Here is a 20,915-nt window from a genome sequence, read left to right as displayed (position 1 = left end):
GATGGCGGTAGGGCGGGGCCAGGAAGAGGCCCGGGCTGGTAAGACCACTGGCGACCCCCGGAATACCGCGATCGAAGAATGTCCACAGCCAATGTCCCACAGCCCCACCGAAGGGCCCCTATGGGCCGGCCCCCGTGGTGAGGCCGCCGGCCGTCGCCTCCGGGCCGGGATCCGCACCGCATCGTGTGTCGTTGTCACTAGCGGAGGGCCAAAGCGCCAACACAAATCCAAAGTCGACTGTGCCACCAAAACATCGGCCACCTAGACGCCGGCCGGAGGATTCTGTTATTCCCCGGAGCGCGGCGGGTCCGATCCTCTCCGGATTGTCTGCTTTCAGCACCAGGCCCAGCCGAGGCGCCCGGACAGCACCGCAGTTCGCTCCGCCCCTCAGGATCTCCTCCGTGCTCCAATCTTTGAACAGACTTTCGAAGTGCTTCCTCCGAGGCGATGAGAGCCAAAGTGGTATCAATGCGTGCATCAGGAACTCCGGCACATTTCTCTCGCCCGCTGAGCAGCAGAAAACGGGGCTCGAGCTGAGCCGGGCCGGAGGAGCTACGGGAGGAAGCGTCCGCTCACCCCGCCATCTTGGCCACGCCCCTCACAAATAGCCCTTTAAACAGGGGTAAGGCATACTAGTGCAGACTCTGTCTGTGCATTCTCACTGCTAGCTTCACTTCGCATGTAAAAGCGGTTTGGCAAGTCCTATATCAACGTTTTAGAAAACATAACTCTCCTCTGAGATATACTATAGGTATGCTGTAAAGCTCGCTGCTTTGTGGTGTCCTTTTGAGTTTTAGGAACTTACTCATGCACTTGCAGACCCTTATGCCACGCACTACATAGAGGATACCATCCATAATGCAACTGACAAACATGTTTCCAAAGCATACAGCCTCTCTCTCACCCAGTCACAGAGTGACAGTGGGAGTTATACATTCACTCACATTCTGAGAACTTACTTATCTATGCAGGAGTATGAGAGGTATATGCAAACATACCTACATAACCTTTTATTTGGGATGTATGTCGTTACAACGCGATGTTTTACATCGCAGTACTTTACAACGCATGTTTTACAACGCAAGTCGTTACCACGACTTGCGTTGTTGGGGGCTGGATAGTGAATAGTTTAATTTACTATTCCAACTCCAGTCCCCGTGGATAGTAGGGAAGGAGTTGGATAGTAAATTAAACTATTTACTATCCTGGAACGCCCCCCAGCGCAATTCGTTGTTACAACTTGTGTTGTAAAAGTTGCATCGTAAGGGAACTGCAGTGTAACATCCGCGTTGTAAAGGATGTTCCCCTTTTATTTGTAGTGAAGTACTGACACATCCTACTCACCAATCAAAACAAGCAGTCCTTTAAACATGGGAAGATACATAGGAACACAGTAACGGGTATGGTAGTATAGTATACCCAGAGAGAGACTAATGCATACACTGACAGAGACAAAGACATAAACATGAAAATGAACAGAGTAATGTTAGCTATAGTATAAGAAGGCAACTCTTTATGGTAGTTATATAATTAAAATATGTAATCTGTTGGGATGTAATTAAAAAGTACATGTACTTTTTTTTCTTTTCAGGCATCAATTTCTAGTGAAATACAGACAGTTACAATGCCATCAAAAATTGAGAGAAGAAAGAAACAGAGGCAAGAATACTATGAAAAACAAAAAGGGCAAAATGCAGAAAAAGTGGTGAAAGAGAAAAGAGCTGCTGGAAAGAGAACAAAGAATTTCTTAAATTAGTACATGCACTATCAATTTGGAATCCAAGCTACTGGGGAGGGTTCTTGTGGATCGCTTGCGGTCCTGCATACAGGATTTGTTCCTACTGGACAATCTGGCTTTATGCTGCATCTGGCCACTTGACATAACATCCTTCGGGTCCACAACGCCAAAGGCTCTGGCCCCTGAGCTGGGTCGCCCCGCGGCTCTACTCAGGCAGATATAGATAAGGCCTTCGACTCTCTCAGCTGGGAATATCTTTTCCAACTCTTAGAAGCGACCAACTTCGGTCCACGCTTCCTAGCGAACGTGCGCCTACTCTATACGGAGCCTATGGCCTTGGTGCGCATTGCCGGCCATCGCTCTCCCTTCTTCTCTATTGGTCGAGGCACACGCCAGGGGTGCCCCGTCCCCTCTCCTTTTTGCTTGGCATTGGAGCCTCTGGTGGCATGGGTTCTTAGGGATCTGGTGCTCAGAGGCTTTGACTGGCCATCAGGGCAGAAGCACGTGGACAGCCCAGCTGAAACACGCCATGGAGGGTTTCCAATATCTCGTAGTGTTTGTGTCCCCCTGTCCAAAGATTTAATGGGCATGAGCATAAATCCGCTCCTCGCTAACCTTTGCGACTAAACTACTATTTGGTCTTCCCTACCTCTCTCGCTATATGGACGGTTTGCCATTTTCAAAATGGTCTCCCTCCCCAGCGTACTCTACCTTCTTCAAAATTTCCCTTACCATATACCGCGATCGTGGTTCGTGCAAATTAACGCCTTACATAATACATTTTTTAGGGTATGGAGGGGCGAACAGAGTGGCACTAAAGTCCAGTGCATAATCCACCTACTGCGGAGGCATTGCTGCTCCTGACTTATACTCCTATTACGTGGCGGCTCATCTTTTAATCATTAACGACTGGTGGTGTAACTCACCTACAGACCCGGCATTTGCACTAGAACATGCAGCCATGGAAGAGACTCCCCTCCTACGGTTATTGTATAGTGCGCAGAATCTCAACTTCTTGCCACACGCCAGCCGAACGACTATTAGATTATTTCGGTATACCGTCCAGCGAATGGGATGGCACATGCGGCTGACGCAGGCAACCCCCCTATGGAAAGATAATTATCTACGTCAGGTGGCCATGCTGAAGGGGATCCACCAGTGGGAGCAGATTGGCATTCCCACACTGGGGGACATTATGCGGGGCATCGTCCTCAAGTCCTTTCAGCGCCTACAGGAGGAGTTTTATCTCCATTAGACCCAGTTCTATAGGTACCTACAATTATGCCATTCTTTGACTCCCTCGCTTGCAAACCTAACCGACCTCCCTGAATTCCGTCAGCTAGAAGGCTGCCTTCTTATGGGCGATCTAGGTGCACACAAAATAAGACAGATATATCAGACGCGGACTACACACTCCAACACAACAAAAAGAGGTGTCGCAGGATGACATCCCAGACCTGACGGACGATGACCAGGCAGAGGAGATATCTAGTCCTCGGGGCAAAGCGGTAGCCTCCAGATACGGTCTTGTTCAGTTTAGGTATGTTCACCGCGTCTATTACACACGTCTTCGTCTCTGGAAGATGGGAGTTGTGGCATCCCCTCAGTGCTTACGCTGCAACAGGGAGGAGGGGACACTTCTCTACACGGTATGGAATTGCACAGCACTGCAACTTTTCTGGCGTAGGATATCGACATGCCTTAAAGAGATGCTGTCCTGGGACCTTCCACACGATTCCCAACTGTTTCTGCTTCATAGCACAGAAGACATAGGTAGGAACCAATATAAGCAACACCTCCTCTTTCTCGCCCTTACAATCGCTAAACGGGATACTGCACAGTTATGGAAGGGAACTTCTCCAAAAACAATGGGAAAGTGGCGTAGAGAGCTAGACAAATGCATGGCCGCGGAGATGGCGGTATTCCAAGCGAGGGGTTGCCCCAAAAACATAGAAAAATATGGTCTTGATGGCCTACATACCGGGGCATCGACCTCCCTCCTCTTCCCAAGCAATCCCAGTAAGTGTAGCTCCATGGGAGGTTTGGTGGGCCACACTGTATGGTGTGATTTTTATCTCTTTGGGTATAGGTATAGATTAAAATTTGCTTGCCAAATCAGGTGGGGTGGGAAAGTCTGCAGACTATGTCGGGCTGTCGCCCTAGCGGTCCAGTAATCCCAACCATTTGCCCCATACTTTGCGATACTTTGCCAAGCACCCTTTAGCCGCTTACATAGGTTTCTCCTGTGCTGCGCACCAGTCTACCCCTCTACGCCATTTCGCTATAGTAGGTGAATCAGCATTTAGCCAGATAGCAGCAATATCCCTCTTGCCCACCATCAGGTCTGTGTTTAGAAATAATTGATCGGATCTGGAACCGTCCAACCCGTCTGTGATTCCCAGGAGCATGGTTAGCAGCCTGTGCAGGACCTCCCAGCCCAGAATCTCTGTAAGTTTGCTCTCTATTGAGTTCCAGTAGCGTGTGATGTCAGGGCAGGTCCATACCATGTGGAAGAAATCCGCTTGTTCTTGGTTGCAGCGTGTGCATGATGCATTTGGTCTTAACCCTGCACTGTGAAGGCATTTTGGCCTTAGGTATGCAGTATGTAAATAATACAGTTGAACCAGATAGAGCCTAGTGGAAGTGGTAACCGTTTTGGGTGTCATCAGTGCGTTTCTTCAGACTCTCACCCGCTCTAATGCCACGCTGCAGATTCCTCCTGTGCAACGAGCGGGACCTGACACCTAATGAGCCACCCAGCCGCCGATACCGCGCTTTCTCTACATGCCACCCCAACTGCAATTGTTAGGCTGGGCAAGAACCTCACAATCCCTAAAAACATCACACCGAAGTAGCTCCTGCCACGCGTTACCTCAACAGCCATACAAATGCATAGAAAACAAAAGTAGCAGCCCCCACACTATACTCGCATACTAGTCTGGCCATGTCTGTAACTAGATGGCACACTAAGATACTTGATACATACGCTCTCGGTTATTTGATGTCTCTTTTGTTTTGATTTATTATTTACGATTGTTGGATGTGGTTGAATTGTTATAGAAAATAATATCTAGTGATCGAACTTGACATTTGCATGTACACTAATCTATTTCCTTATGGCACGTTATGTGATGCAATTCAAACGTTGGATCCAAATGTAAACTGCATTTATCTGTATGCATTGATGTTCTTACGCATTACTCTTGCTGCCATGGAGAGGCGTACTAAACACCTTCACTCTGGCCCTCCACTGGAGATGACAGAATGTGCGGACCATAGGAGCCCAAGGCGATTTGTATACGTAGATGCAGCCTTACACCATAGACATGAACGATACTGAAGTAATGTGAAGGGAATGTTTTGACTTATTTGTATAGTGTTATGGAGCAAATGATATTGTTGCCAAAGTGATATGCATCGATGCTGGTAGACTGATGTACCAAAAAAAGATAAAATACAATAAAGATATATATTTTTTTTAAATCAGTGCGTCTCTCCAGTCCTCTTCCTCCAGAGGTCCAGTCCAATGTCCTTTAGATATGTGTTTTGGTTTGGTATAGTGGATGCAATGTCCTTTAGATATGTGTTTTGGTTTGGTATAGTGGATGCATGAACATAGACACAGCTACAGCACTGCCTAGAGGACTTAGAATGAGGAATTACCACTGGTACTAAAGAAGCAGCTGTAGCACTGTCGAGAGAACTTAGAATGAGAAATGACCACTGTGATCAGAGACACAGCTTCAGCACTGCCTAGAGGATTTAGAATAGAAGAGTTACTGACGAACCCAGAGAAGCAGCTATCAAAAACACTATGTAGAGGACTAAGAATGAGGAATTACCACTGAGGCCAGACAAGCACCTGCAGCACTGTCTAGGGGACTAAGAATGGGAACTTACCACTGGAAACAGAGACGCAGCTAGCGGGACTGCCTAGAGGACTAAGAATGGAGAATTACAACTATGATCAGAGACACAGCTGCAACACTGTCTAGAGGAAATAAAATGAGGAATTACCACTGGGAGCAGAGAAGCAGCTAGCAGCACTGGCTGGAGGACTCAAAATGATGAATTAACACTGGGGCCAGAGGCATAGCTGCAGCACTGCCTAGAGGACAAAGAATCCGGAATTACCACTAGGACCAGAGAAGCTGCTAGCAGCACTGGCTAGAGGACTAAGACTGACGAATTACCAGTAGGACCAGAGAAGCAGCTAGCAGCACTGGCTAAAGGACTAAGAATGGGGAATTACCACTGTGATCAGAGACACAGCTGTAACACTGTCTAGATAACTTTAAATGAGTTATTACCACTGTGACCAGAGAGACAGCTTCAGCACTGCCTGGAGGAATTAGAATAGGGAATTACCACAGGAAATAGAGACACAGCTAGCGGCACTGCCTAGGGGATTAAGAATGGGGAATTACCATTGTGACTAGAGACTCAGCTGCAGCACTGTCTACAGGACTTAAAATGATGAATTACCACTGGGACCAGAGAAGCACCTAGCAGCACTGGCTAGAGGACTAAGACTGAGAAATTACCACTAGGACCATCCACTCAAATGGAGAGGAAGTGAAAAGTGTGGTGAAAAATTATATTTATTTTTTAAGTTTTATGTAGCGCGGAATACACCATTGTTGATGTCAGAGCTTTTTACACACATGTCAGTATGTGTATAAGGTACCCTGTTTTAGACAGGTCTGTTTATACACTGGATAAAAAGAAAAATCAATCAAGAGAGAGAAATAGTTACTCCCTGATAGTTAACATCAAGCGAATCTTCAGAGCACTGAAGACAGAAAGAGAATGTCATTTTAAAGGAGAGATTTTTATTTTCTTGTTGTAGGTTATACAGAAATCGCTAGATTGATCTTTAAACGTTATGGTGTGTTAATTTGTTTTTATATATTATTAATAAATGTAATAGAGGTATATTTTTCACAGACAAGTTATTAACGTGAACTTCCCTTAGAGCATATCACTAAATTACCATTTTCTTCACCAACAAGAAATCCTTGAAATGTGCAAATGTCGTGAGCTTGTCTCTGAATAAGCCACTTAGCAAAGACATGTAAGCAGGCTCTATTCTTATGAATCCAAACTAACAACAGTATATGAGTACGTATTCGCGCAGGATAGGGTAATTATATGTCAAAAGTAAAATCCCTTTTGTTTTGTAACACTCTTTAGGCAGCTAAATTGTAAAACCTAAGATAAAAATCTCTTTACAAATGCTAATCAAGCTTTGTCTGTGCTGACCTACAAAATTAACACCAGAAGCCATATCAGGGAACGCAAAGCCTGGTCAGCATACAGGATTAAAATACCTCATGTTTAGAGCTATAAGGAAGGCCTCTTATGTTGGACAGCCGGGACATTTGTAAGTGCTTGCTTCACCCTTTCCTGCCCGGGGTGCTTGAAAGAGTTATTAAAAGCACGTATTCATCCATCCTGCCTTATGTCCAAGCAGTCTTTGCAACTCGTTTTACTACGAGCTGGATCTATTCAAATAGAAAATTGATCTCCTTGTGTCTTTTTTTTTGGGGGGGGGGGATCACAAAACACATTGCAAGTACCCCTCTATAAATGCTCCCTTAAATTGTACACTGCTTGTATAAACTCATGAGTGTCATAACCAGCAGTTTATCCTATAATGGGTGGGAGCCCAGACACTGCAAAGCAGATCCAACCTTAACTTTCATACCTGTTAGTGTGTATGGAAAGAACGCTGCATTTCATTGAAAATTGAGTGAATGCAGAACTTATTGATGAAGAGGGCAGTTTAACTTGTTTAATGTGCAACATGAGAAAAAACGTATGCTACACTTAAAACGCTTCCCTTTCGGTGACGAGTGAACCAAGTCAAAAGCAGACAGTTTACATGCCACCGCCCCTCGAGACCTGGCGGGTTGTCGCAGTAACACAATGTCACAATTTAAATTAAATAAAAAAGCAGACAAATTAAGGAAGTTGTGTCGCGCAAGTAGAGCATCATGCAGAAAGGGGCACTGACACTTTCAAAGCCCAACTGCAGAGCATAACGTGTATGTTTGAGCTGATGTCAAGGCTCACCTCAATGCCCTCCAAATTCTCTACGGCCATCTTCTGCTAGGGACCAGCAAGCTGTTCCTGCGGCAAGTCGGTGCTTTGCAGCTAAAATCGCTGCCGAAGAGCACAAAGACAGTGCAGTCCCCTCGCACCACTCGAGAGCAGGAGGGAGGGAGGGCAAGACTAGCCTCACAATGGAGACAAGAGGGACACCACTGCAAAGCAGGCTTGCTGGCAGCAGCTCGCTTCAAGCGAGAAAATAACGCATCTGGATTGTAATACGATTCACATTACTGAAAGTTTGAGCTATTGGGGTTGCAATATTGCAACACCAATAGCTCAACCGTTTAGTAATGCGCAACTGATTGCTCTATTTAGTCATTATTATATGTTTTTAGTAACCAGTCCTGCACAAGTGGCATGCTTTGCTGTTTACGAAAAATTTACAATATTGAGAAAATACAGTTTGGTGAGCCGCGCGGATGAAAAGAAAGGCGTGGCTTGCCAACCTATTATTTCAATATTTTATATTTTTTGTAAGCAGTGCAGCATGCTGCTTGTGCTGCACTGCTCACTAAAAGTATATAACATTGAAAAAATAGTTTAGCTACCCGCGCGAGAAAAAAGAAAGACACAGCCCCATTGTTTAAGATGAAGGTGTGCCTCGCTGCTGCCAACAGTAGCTAGGATTAATTGATTAGTGAAATAGTGCTCAAAGAATGTAAATAAAACACACAGAGCAACAACACCATAACAGGTCCAGTCCACATGGGAGGTTACAAATTCAGACAAGGCGGTGTTAAGGAGGGACTACTAAGTCTATTCACGAATCAAAAGCAACCATTTAGAAAGGACAGTAAGAAGAGCCAATTGAGAAGATGGGTGGAGCTTCTATTCCATACCACAATACAGCATGTCTCAAAGAGACAGCGCAAGCGCTGCCTAGGCGAGACCTGAAAAGGTCTTAAAGGTAGAGTTGTGTACTTGCCATTTGATTTCAAGCATAATATTGAAATAGTAGGGTTGCAGAGAGATCTGGAAAAAGCCCTTACTATTTTAGTCAAAGGTGTCCCTATCAAGAGTTTTAAAAAATTTGGAAGGAGTTAGTGCATGTTAGTAAAGAAAAGAAAGCAACATTATAATTGGTACAAATAATATTTATTATAAAAATGTAGATGCTCTTCAAGATATAACACATACGGGGGGTGACACATTGCCATCAAAAGATCAGATTGAAAAGCTGGATGGATCCCGATCAGAAAAAAATTATGAACACTACAGTATCCACCCTCTGTATTCTGAATGGGTTATTGGTGATGATATTGATCTCTTTCAAATGAAAGAAACAAGAGGTGCTCCCTTGAGTGTCTGGGAGAAAAGCTCAATGTTATCCACATCTCTTTCTCGCAGGAGTGTATGGTAGGTATATTGACAGGCCTGGACAGATACCAGCAGCTGAGAACAGATCAACTAGATTATACACAGAGGATCCTAGATTTCGCCAGTGTATTCCCTATATATATTTCACCTTTTGTTTGAAAGTGACTTGTCAGGCAAATCTTATGTAGTAAACCACATTTTCAAGGAATCTGCAAAATATCCGAGCAAGGGGATGTGTTAACAAAGTTCAAGGAAAAGGTGAAAACGTGGAATACAACTTGATTAATTTGATTGTGTGACAAAGTGGCACCAATGAATATTGGTATTGTTGTCATGGTAAGCAAAAAATCAATTTGAGAAACCTAGGAGCACCTATTTGGCTCCTAACACTCAGTTATATGCATGGGATGATCTGCTTGAATTCCTGCGAGAAGCAAACTAAAACATAAAAGACATCAATCTAAAGACGCCAGGAGAACTTTGACGGCTTCAATCTACAACCAAACTAATCCTCCTTTTGGACCAAAGAGTACCAAGCTAGGGGTGCTCCACATATTTACATGCTGTTATGGGTAAAAGATGCCACAAAATTCGGAATAGACACTGATGAGTCTGTTGTGTCTTTCATACAATAGTTTGTGACATGCGCCATCCCAAAAGACTGTGCTGACAAGGGCTTGAGACAACAAGTTCTATGGTTACAAACGCATTGATGGGGGAAGTTCTGTTGTTGAAAAAACAGATCTATTTTTTTTAACACACTTTACTGTTGACTGCAAATTTGGCATGGTAAAACACAGAGTTATGAAAAAATTAAACAGTCATTTTCATTCTTTCCCCCAGTCTCTGGACTATCGGGTACATAAAATCATATCATTGTTGCATGTACAATTCAGTATACCACTTATCAAAATAATCAGTGTATCGTAGACATACCCCAGCTGATCAATTCAGGAGCATTCTCAGTACAATCCAACTATCGGTGTAATAACGTGCATTAGGTTTCAGTTAACAGAACTACTATAAACCTAACCCACCCCAACCTTTTCAAACCCACCCCCCACCCATTCCTGGTCAGCCCATTCCCGGCCCTACACTGCTCGTGGGTAACCTCGGGCTTTACAAAAACTATAGGGTTCATAGGACAGAAAGAGATCATCAGTATCAGCCAACGTGAAAAGTGAAAGAAAGTTTAAGACATACCCGACACTGGGTGAGTTATGATCTCTGAAAAAGAAGGCGGGGTTGGCACCAGCTACATATGACCATGCATGAACAAGTGTTGAGAGGACTATGCTGAGCATGGGTAGCATATGTCTGTTAGAAGTCTATTAGAAAAGGGTGGCACAGTTGTTTTTGGCAAGTCACCAGAAGAGATGGCGCACAGAAAAAGAAAAGGCTAGACTCCCTCTCTGCTGCGCCAGCAGCTCAAGAGTCATAGGGACAAGGTCCTTAAAATGTGTCCACCTGCCACATGCCCAGAATTCTTGAAGAAAACAATTCATTCTTCTGTGTTCTATGCTCCTTGCACTACTGGAACATGTACCAAATGTGAACCCCACTGAGGCTGAGTTAACAGCAAGGGATCATTGGAGGCAACCAACAAGGCAACTTAGTGCGAGGTTCCGAACACTGACAGACCAGTACAAGTCACAAAAGGCTAGACAAGTCCTACAGCCAAACCTTTAGCACCTCGTGGAAGGCTCTAACTCTTATGACTAGGTCCTACCAGAAATGGAGCAGACAGGTCTGTCTCTTTCAATGCCCTTTTAGGTGAGGCCATGCAGGTAAATATATCTATTGATTAAGGAATGTAAGAATCCTTTCAAAGTCTGCTCTTAGGTAGATCTGTGGGTCTTCAATCTCTTCATTTTTAACCCTTTGGCCGCGGCGGAAAATCCGCCGCAGCGCTGGGGGGAGGGGGGCCGCGCGGCGCTCCCATGCTCGTGACGGAACCGGTCCATCACGAGCCTCGGGCGCGCTGTGTTGGTGACGGAGCGGTTCCATCACGGCCCCGTCCGCTCAATGGAACGCTTAGCGCAGGCGTGAAATCAGCGCTGCGTAGGCGCTCTAAGCGGGCCGTGACGGAACCGCTCCGTGACCAGCACAGCGTGACGGAGTGGTTCCGTCACCAGCATGGAAGGTGTTAATGTCAGTTTTCAGCAACTCTCAAAATAAATTAGGTTATTCCTTTCCATCCACCTTCTGCAATCCATTACCACAGGCCACAAGCCCTCTTCCAAGAAGGTTGGCTAAAAGCTTTAAAGTGTATCAAAGATGTATCATATTGAAAAGTTAAAATACATGCCTGAGAAAGCCTCTTTATTTGGCACACCTCTGTTGACACACTTCCAATTTGCTATTCAATGCCGCACATAGACTGCAGAAGGATCATCGATCATGTAGAAATACTTTGAATAATTCATAATGACAGTCTTACCCTTCGACGTTCCCTCCTGGTAAGCACCTGCCCATGCAGTAGTCTCCAGACCATTCTGCTAGCAATCTTGGTATCAATCCACAGCAAACGGAATCCATTGTAATAGTGTTTCAGTTCAGCTACAATTTTCTGACGTATAGTTTTTTTTGCTGGAACAGCTTCCTTGCCACTGAGCTGGGATGATTCATTGGCTTTAGCTGTATCCTTTACAGTACTTGCATCTGGTGGGGCTTTGTCAGGGGGAGAGTCTTGATGAAAACCGGTTGAAGTGTGTAAAGCTTGCGATTTAGCCCACGAGTGGGGGAGAGCTCTGATGAGACTGGATGCCGGCAGCACAAGCTGGTTGATGTCTGTGTACATTACAAAGGTCCTATTCGCATGGTAACTTGGAACGTGAAGCAGTCGAACACCTGAGAAGGATTGGCAGCAACTGTTCTGCATGAGAATGCATGGTCCTCTGAAATTCAGAAGCAAGATAAATGAACAAACACAAGAACCAGCATAAACAAATCTAAGTATTCTTTTATTGAACTAAGTGTAAATTCATTAATACCAAAAGCTGGATGAAAAGAATCACCTGCAGCGTATTGCTTCCAGTTACTCTATCATTATTAGGCCTATCCGTATGATCTACTTCACCTCCCTATAATGTTTCTAAAATGGACACAGAATGCAGGTATTAGGGAACTCTATAGTGAAAGAAATTATTATAATTTGAACAGATTCAGAATATTTGAGGTGTATTTAGACTGTACATAGCTTTACAAGAAATGTGCAATTATTACACAATTCAGCTGAGAATGCAAGCAAACCTGTATGTTTGAAAGACCTCAACATAGATGGTGAACGCGCTCTGAAAAGAAAGTGTGTGCGCTTATCAGTAAGGTCCCACAGCACTGGGTTAGATGCACTGCACACTTTTTTTAAAGTTGTTTTCAATCCTTTTCATTTTAGTTAAATAGTGGTAAATCTTCTAATGGATTATCATTTAAAAATGTTGCATGGCTTTTAACTTGTCTATATGACTTAGTGCAAACCTAACTGCAAAGGTATGCCGTATGCATCATGTTTTACAGTGGACTGTGCAGAATCTGTTGAATAGGACTTAAGGAGAGTCAGGGTTCAGAGAATTACAGGCAACAGTTTACAGTGGGCAGGGAAGGGTATTGGGTGATGCTTAAAGGGAGTTTTGGTACAGCTAGTGAAGTCACAGATCTGTGGATGGGAAAGTAAGTGGGGTGTTAATGAGAACTCCTAATGGTTGGTCTTACACATAGGATCTTATCTATTTTGTCACCATACCGGTCTAAAAAAATATTATATACGTGTAGAGTGTACTATATTTTACTAGACCATGAAAGAGAGTGTAAAGGTTTTTTCAAATCTCAATAAAATCATTTGTGCTTCAAAAACTAATGTGCAACACAATCTTTGCATTTCTGGTACTACAAAAAAAGGCAATGCAACACACAACAATCGAAATTTTAACAATGATATTAAAACTTTTCAAGCTCAAACTCTCCCACTTGGGTGTTGGGACCCCTGGAATAAAGATTTGTGTGGGGCCACTGCAAATGATGGAACTTAACTTCTCGCACTGTCAACATAAACGCTGTCAAATATTGCTAACAAATATAGCCTGCAAGCTAAAACATTAAACGAAGTTTCCAATAAATATTCTTAACAGAAATGTACACAACATTTAATGTTTGCTGATAGTTCTAACTGCTCACAATAACCACAGGAAAATGTACACGATGAAAGGGCTCATTTTATTTCCTTTGGTGGCTACCCTCCAAGAAATATTGACTTAAAATAGTACATGGGCAAAGGCAGGATGGTGGTGGTAATTAATAGTCATAGTCAATCTCTTTATTCGATCTCTTGTAAAAAACAGATCATAAAAGCATCAATTCATCAAATAAATCATGGCACAATATTATAAAAAGATCCACATAAAACCACAATTTAAAACATTTAACATAATTTCAGAGACAATGGTTTCACAAGTAGGCTCTACCAATACAAAATATTATTTAAAATCATGTATGGGGCAACCGTGCCCATTAAACAATTCCGGTGACTACGGCCCCCAACATTTAAGTACAATCAATTTTTATAGTTATTTCAGCGTTTTGATTGAGAGGACCCAAGTTCTTCCTCCTTCTCATGCATGCCTATAAAAAAACAAGCTACAGAGAAGCTTACAAAAGGGTCATGAAGTGCCTTTATAAAATACAGTGCCACTCTACATTGTACAAAATTGTGATGCCTTAAAATCGGGAAGATAAAACATTTTCTTTCAGTATGATAAAACTTGCAGAAAAACACCATGTGTAAATCCGATTGGGGAGAATAATTGTCACAGGGGCGGGGGGAGCAAGTCTGAGTGTTTACATTTCGTCACTGGGTGGGCTAACATCAGAGGGATGTAATTCAGGCGAAAACGCAGTAGAATAAATCTATGGTGAGCAAAGTTGATACACAAGAGATATGGAAATCCATCACCCAGGAAGACCATATACCACTGACGCCCTTTGTTTGTGATTTTGTTTACTCCTGAGGAAGTTAGCCCTTTGAAGATACAGCTTGGTGATTTGCCTCTTCGAGACCTACTGGGAAGGGTCACTGAGTAGATTACCCTGTCCAATTGTGATCAGTTCAGCCTCTACATAGCTGAGCCAGCCAATCATGTAGCAGTGGTCCAGCTTCAGGCAACTAGCAATTATGTAGTACATTACTTTGACCGTGGACCTGCGCCAAAACGAAAGCCAAAGCAGGGTTGGGGCCAGTCTGATGGAATCAAGCAAGTAAGGTAACCCCAATTCCAAGTGTCAAGTATATTTTGATTGTGATTTGGGGTAAGGATACCCGATTTTTAAAGAAGGTGTCTTCCATTCTCTGAAGATGGGCAACGTTTGCCATCCCCCAGACTCTCGCCCCATACGTCGCTATTACCTTTGTTTTGGCACAATAGATGTTTTTAATTGTGTCCAAAGGGCTGGCACCCAGCTTTTTTGCAAAGCCCTTACTAGCCTGCAGACTCCTTTCTATAGCAGTTCTTCCCACAACCAGGATTTTCCAGGAGTGGGTCTTATCAAATAAAACCCCCAGGGTAGGAAAAGGAGTCTACCACTTCGAGTTTCTTTGAGGACAACTGGAAATGGGGGTGATTTTCTCCTCTTCTGGCGCCTGCTACGACAATAAATGTTTTTGCCTCATTTGCTCTAAGATCTAATGAGCCCATAAATGAGGCATATGCTGTTATAAGAGACTGTAAGGCCACCACTGTCCTGGCAATCAGGACCGCATCATCTGCGTACACCAGTATCGAAAGGGGCCTATTAAGAAAGATAGGGATATCCAGGGGGCACGAGTCAGGGCAGCCTACACACAGTTAGTATAGATAGAAAAAAGAAACAGGGCGAGGACACAGCCCTGCCTTACTACCCTCTGAATTTTAAATGGGCATGTACGTTCCCCATTTGCACCATTCCGAACAGTGAAAGAGCCATTGGCATATAACTGGCGGATGAAGCGGATTATCAGTGAGTCAACCCCCATCTCTTCCAACATAAGCCAGAGATTCTGGAGGGAGATACAATCAAAGACCGCAGAGAGGTCCATAAATGCCATATAGATCCTCCCCCCTTTCGCTTTCGTGTATTTATCAATGCAGAGTGACAAGTTAAGACATTGGTCCATCGTCCCCTTTCCCTTCTGGAACCCATATTGCACTTCGATGAATATATTATTTTCTTCAGCCCAGTTCTCCAATCTGGCTAATAAGAACCAGCCCATAAGCTTTGCAGTGGTGTCCAGAAGGGAGATGGGATGGCAGTTCCTTGGGGAGCTCCTATCCCCTTTCTTATAGATGGGGACAATTACACTCTGGTTCCACAATGGTGCAGGGCCCTCAACTGCTATTCAATTAAAGAAGTTTGTTAATAGGGGGCCCCTCAAGTCATAATTCTGCTGAAAGAGATCTATAGGGACCCTATCAGGGCCTGGGGCTTTCCCTGGCGGACAAGACTCCAACCCTCTTCTAACTGCTGTTAGTGACAATTTCAGGCAACCTGATGGAATTTCATCAGGGTCAGCAGAAAGTGGGGGGAAAGGTGTTTTTATGACCAAAGATGCTTTCAAAGTGAGACACCCAATCCTCCTCATCTATATGGGAGGCCAATGAGGGATCTTTGGAGTCCTTGAAATAAGGGGTGTTTATGACTCTCCAGAACTCCCTGCTGCTGCCCGAGATCGCAACTTGCTCCAAGTAATTCCAGGCCTTTTCCCTTATCTCCTTCTTTCTTTTTTCTCTGACCTGTTTATAATTGTTTTGCTGTGGTGGTAATTATCAATATGACACTGTACTTCTATATGACATGCTTGCAAGAAAACCTTCCCACAAACTAAACTTACATTTGTGCCCCCAGAACTATCCGCTGGTCACTATTGTGCAAAGAAGCTCCCTGTTACCACTGCACCACTCCTCCCTACAGCAGCAAGCTGCCATTCTTGACTTGAACCTATCTAAGTAAAGCATGCCTCGCCCTACTAGCTGCTGGTGACTATAGGAAGAGGCCAAGTCCAGGCATGCTGTTGAGGCTACTTCTGGCAGTTCACAAAGCTTGAAAGGAAGTGGAGACCAAGGAGAGGGATGTTCAGGGGTCAAAACAAAAGTCATACTTTAAGTACCTTTCCGTTTCAATATTTGTAAGAATGCTCATGCTCTGCTTTAGTGTATGCTGCAGCAAGGACAGACTCTCTTTCATTGGGTTGAAACAGGTGGAGCATGAGGGTCCTTGGACTTTGATTCTGAGTGTCAATATTGGAAGATATCGGGAAAAAGGAGCCTTTTTGGTGCTTCAGATAAGGCTCTGCATGTGTGAAATCATCAACTTTGGTGCTTCTGTAGTTGGACCTACAAGGTAGCATTGTCCACTCACCGACAATCAATGAAGGTGGGACAGTCACAAAGTTAGAATGTCATGCTTGCCACATTTTCTGCAGCACAAAGTGAACAGATTGCACACAAAATGGGCTGCCCAGGGAAGATAAATAGGCAATGACCGTACCCCCAAATCCCTCTACAGGGACAAAAAAGGCTGCAGAAGTAAAATCTGTTTTTTTTCTACCATAAGCAAATAGCTTGAGTGGAGAGTCCATTTTTAGGTGTTGCCTAACAGCGTGCATGCGCTGTTGCTGCAAGGGGTTTTGTATACAGTAAATGGCTTGGAGCCAATCATTATATACCATTTGTTGGCTTATTGTCATTTTTAGCTGCCTCCTAACTGGTCAACATATGCTTCATGGAACCTTTTATTTCTTCTTGAGCATGGACCTTGGTCCATGCTCCAGAGAAATGATAAAATAAATGAAATGATTTCATTGGATTGGTGTCCTTCCACAGTTCTTTTGCTGCTCGCGCTGTGATTTCATGTCCCTTTTCTTTAATTTTTCTAATCATTATTTCCACCTCCATACTACACATTTGAGTTACTTTTCAATTCTGTGTTCTACAGGTTTGCTTGTTTTAGCCTTAATATGTTTTGGAATTCAGCACTTTCTTTCACACCAAACAAATGGCTTGACCATGTGACTGCATGTGCTTGAAAGCTGTACCTCCTCTCTGCGCATACAAAGTATGTGTGTTTAAAGCGTACACTACTCTGAAACACAAGCAGTCACATGCTTCAGGCCAGGATCCAACTAAGCAACAAACATTTTGAATATATCTGTGCCTTTTCAAACACAAAGTATGTGACTTTTCAAAGTGCCTCAATTTTGGGCAGCACTGCAGTTGATCCAGTTCTCCTTAAAAACGTGTGTCCTCAGTCTCATACATAATCCACCTCTTCCCTGCACATACAAAGTACGTGTCTGTTTAAGGCACTTTAGTTTTATGCCTCAATCCCCATTCTCAAATCCACCAAATGCGATTTCAGATGCCCCTATATTTATATGCACTTATGTGCAAGAGATATAGCCTAACAGCCACGGCTACACTCCACTCCAATCTACCCAACTCTATCCCATTCCACTTCAATCTATCTCAATATACCCCACTTCAATCTATCTCAATATACCCCACTCCACTCAACTCAATCTACTCCACTCTACTCCAACTTACCCCACTCCACTCCACTCTACTCTACCTCGTTCAACTCCACTCCAATCTACCCCTCACCATTCCCATCTAACCCTTCGTACCCCATGCCACTTTATCCCACTCCACCACAATCTACCACAATCTACCACATTCCACCACAACCTACAACAATCTACCCTATTACAATCTACTCCAGTATACCCCACTCCACTCTAATCTACCCCACCCACTCTAATCTACCCCACCCCACTCTAATCTACCCCACTTAACCTGATTCCACTTTGTTTACTCTACTCCAATCTACCCTATGCCACTCCAATCTATCCCACCCCACTACAATCTACCTGCTCACCTTTACATTACTCCAATCTACTGCACTCGACTCCACTTCAATCTACCCCCTCCACTCTACCTGAATCTACCCCCAAACCACTAAACCCCACTCCACTGCAATCTATCCCACCCCACTATTATCCGATTTACCACAATCTACACCACTCCAATCCAATATGCACCACTCAGTCCAATCTACCCTACACCACTCCAATCTACTCCACTCTAACCTACCCCAATCTACCCCACTCTAAATATACCCCAATCCACTCTACGACACTCTACCCCCTTCTAACTACCCAATTCTACCTCAATCCACTCCAATCTACCCCACTCCACTCCAACCCGTCCAATCCAATCTACCGCACTCCAGTCTACCCCAATTCATTCCAATCTACCCCACTCCACCGCACCTTAAACTACCCCACCCCATACTACACCACCCCAATCTACCCCACCCAATGTACTTCAATCTACCTCACTCCAATCCACCCATCTCCACCGCAATCTACTCCACTCAACTCTAATCTACCCCAGTCTAACCCACTCCAACCCACCCCAATCAATCCCACTTCAAACCAACCTACCTCAATCCACGCCCACTCTACTTCAGTGTACCCCACCCCACCCCAATCTATCCTATTCCAATCTACCCCATTCCAGTCCAATCCACCTAAATCTACTCCACCCCAATCTACCATGTTCCAATCTATGCAACTCACCTTAATCAATCCCACTCTACTCTACCCCACTCCAATCTTCCTCATTCCAATCGACCCCACCCTACTCTATCCCACTCCAATTCACCCAATTTATTCTAAACTACCCAACTCCAATTTGCCCCAATCTAACACAATCAACCCAACTCTACCCCAATCTACTCCGCTCCAATCTACCCACTCCAGTCAAATATAGGCACTCCATTCTACACCAATCTACCCTACTCCAAAACAGTCGACCCCGTTCCACTGCAATCTACCCAACTCAATCTACCCCAATTCATCGCACCCCAACCAACTTCAATTTACCCCACCCCACTCCAATCCACCTCAATCTACTAGACTCCACTTCGATCCACCCCACTCCGCTCTAATTTACCCCACTCCACCCAAATCTACCCCATTCCACTCATATCTACCCATGTAACTCCAATTTACCCCACTCCACCTCAATCGACCCCACCCAATCTACCACACTCCACTCCAAACTACCCCACTCCACTTTACCTCTATCTGCTCCACTCTACTCCTCTCTACCCCAATTTACCCCACCACAGTCCAATCTACACCATTTTTCTCTACCACAATTGACCCCACTCCAATCTACCCCACTCAAACCTACCCTAATATTTCCTAATCCTATCTAGCCCACTCCACCCTGATCTACCCCACTCCACCCAAATCTACCCCAATCCATCCCACTCCAGGCCACCACAATTTACCGCACTCCAATCCATCCCAACTTTACTCCAACCTATCCCAATCTACCCCACACCAATCAACCCCACTTCAATCTACCCCACTCCACTCCAATCAAATCTACACCAATTTTCCCCACTTTAATCCAGCCCCACCTCCACTCCAATCAACCCAACTTAAATTTACCCACTCCACTCCAATCAACCCCATTCAAGTTCAACCGACCCCACTTCAATCTACTAGACTTCAATCTACCCTACTCTATTTTACCCCACTCTTATTATACTCTACCCAATTCCACTCTACTCCAATTTATCCACTCCACTCCAATGTATCCACTCCACTCTACCCCAATCCACCACACCCCGACTAACATTTAGCCATGCTGAACAGCACTCACACTGGTGCAAAACATTGCTAAAACATATTGCCAAAGCCAATAGGTCTTGCATAGGTGAGACCGATTGACTTTGCCAATGCTTGATTAATTAAGTGGAGCCTTTGAAATACTAAACCACTCTGGTCCAGTTATTCATACTTGAAAGCTGTAATAATATGCTGTGATTTATAGATTGGCTTGTAGTGTAGTTCCTATATTCCCAATAGGCTCTGTGCATTGGAATAATATATCCTGTAGCTTAGACGCAGGCGTGAGATCCCCTGGGTCTCTACCAAATTTATTAGACTTAATTGTGAGTGCCAGCTAGCTCAGAGGTCACTAGAAACTTTCTCAAATTCACAAGAAGGGATTAGTTTCGGACAACTGCATAAACATGACAACTTTGTTTCCTATTATTAAGAAAAGCAATCTCTAGAGTCGCGGAAACAATAGATAGCTAATTCACTCAGTCAATCGTGCATGCTTCGTTTCACCAGAGAGGCTAAGAAATTAGAGAGACAGGCGTTTTCAATAAAAGAGGTATTTATTGAACAGTCTTCTTTCTCAAGCATTGAAAATGAACTGCTATAATAGTAAAGCTTACTATGAAGTACGATGCATATAATACGAACAGTATTATAAAATAGTACTGTAAAAGCATGATATGAGTGTTAAGCCATAAAGTGCATAAAAGGTATAAAATGTATAAAATACAAACAGTAATAAAGGATGACTAAAAGTACTCAACTGGTGCGTCTGAAATACGCCTACCCCGGTGTACCTAACTTAAGTCTAGTACGAGGGAGGGAGTATAAGAGGAAGAGTTTTAAGTCTAGGGTTTCTTCTGCCAAGAATCTAATTCCAAGAATTCTCTAAGAGGGCTAATCAGCTCCGTACCTTTGGTTTCAGAATGAAGGAGCTCTTGTATCTCGTTCTCTGGACTCTATTTCCCAGATACCCACAAGGGTAAATTGGAAACACTGGAACTGGATTTCTCGGCTAGGAGAAATGGCAGAGTAAATGTAAATGTATTTGAGCTTATATAGCGCACAGCTACCCACAAAGGG

At 44.0% G+C, this 20,915-nt stretch overlaps 1 protein-coding gene across 9 annotated transcripts in view; it reads right to left on the bottom strand.

Annotated features, from left to right (window-relative positions):
• Positions 1–20,915, bottom strand: part of LETM2 (leucine zipper and EF-hand containing transmembrane protein 2) — a 309,166-nt gene that overhangs the window by 187,675 nt on the left and 100,576 nt on the right. For all 9 annotated transcript variants that reach the window (XM_086943645.1, XM_086943644.1, XM_086943646.1 and 6 more), the window contains one exon: positions 11,610–12,066. In XM_086943645.1, the coding sequence (XP_086799771.1) occupies positions 11,610–12,066 (457 nt within the window). The remainder of the gene's footprint in view (positions 1–11,609; positions 12,067–20,915) is intronic.

The sequence above is a fragment of the Lissotriton vulgaris genome, chromosome 11 (genome assembly GCF_964263255.1).
Source record: "Lissotriton vulgaris chromosome 11, aLisVul1.2, whole genome shotgun sequence".
Taxonomy (NCBI): domain Eukaryota; kingdom Metazoa; phylum Chordata; class Amphibia; order Caudata; family Salamandridae; genus Lissotriton; species Lissotriton vulgaris.
This window is presented reverse-complemented; position numbering and strand designations above follow the sequence as displayed.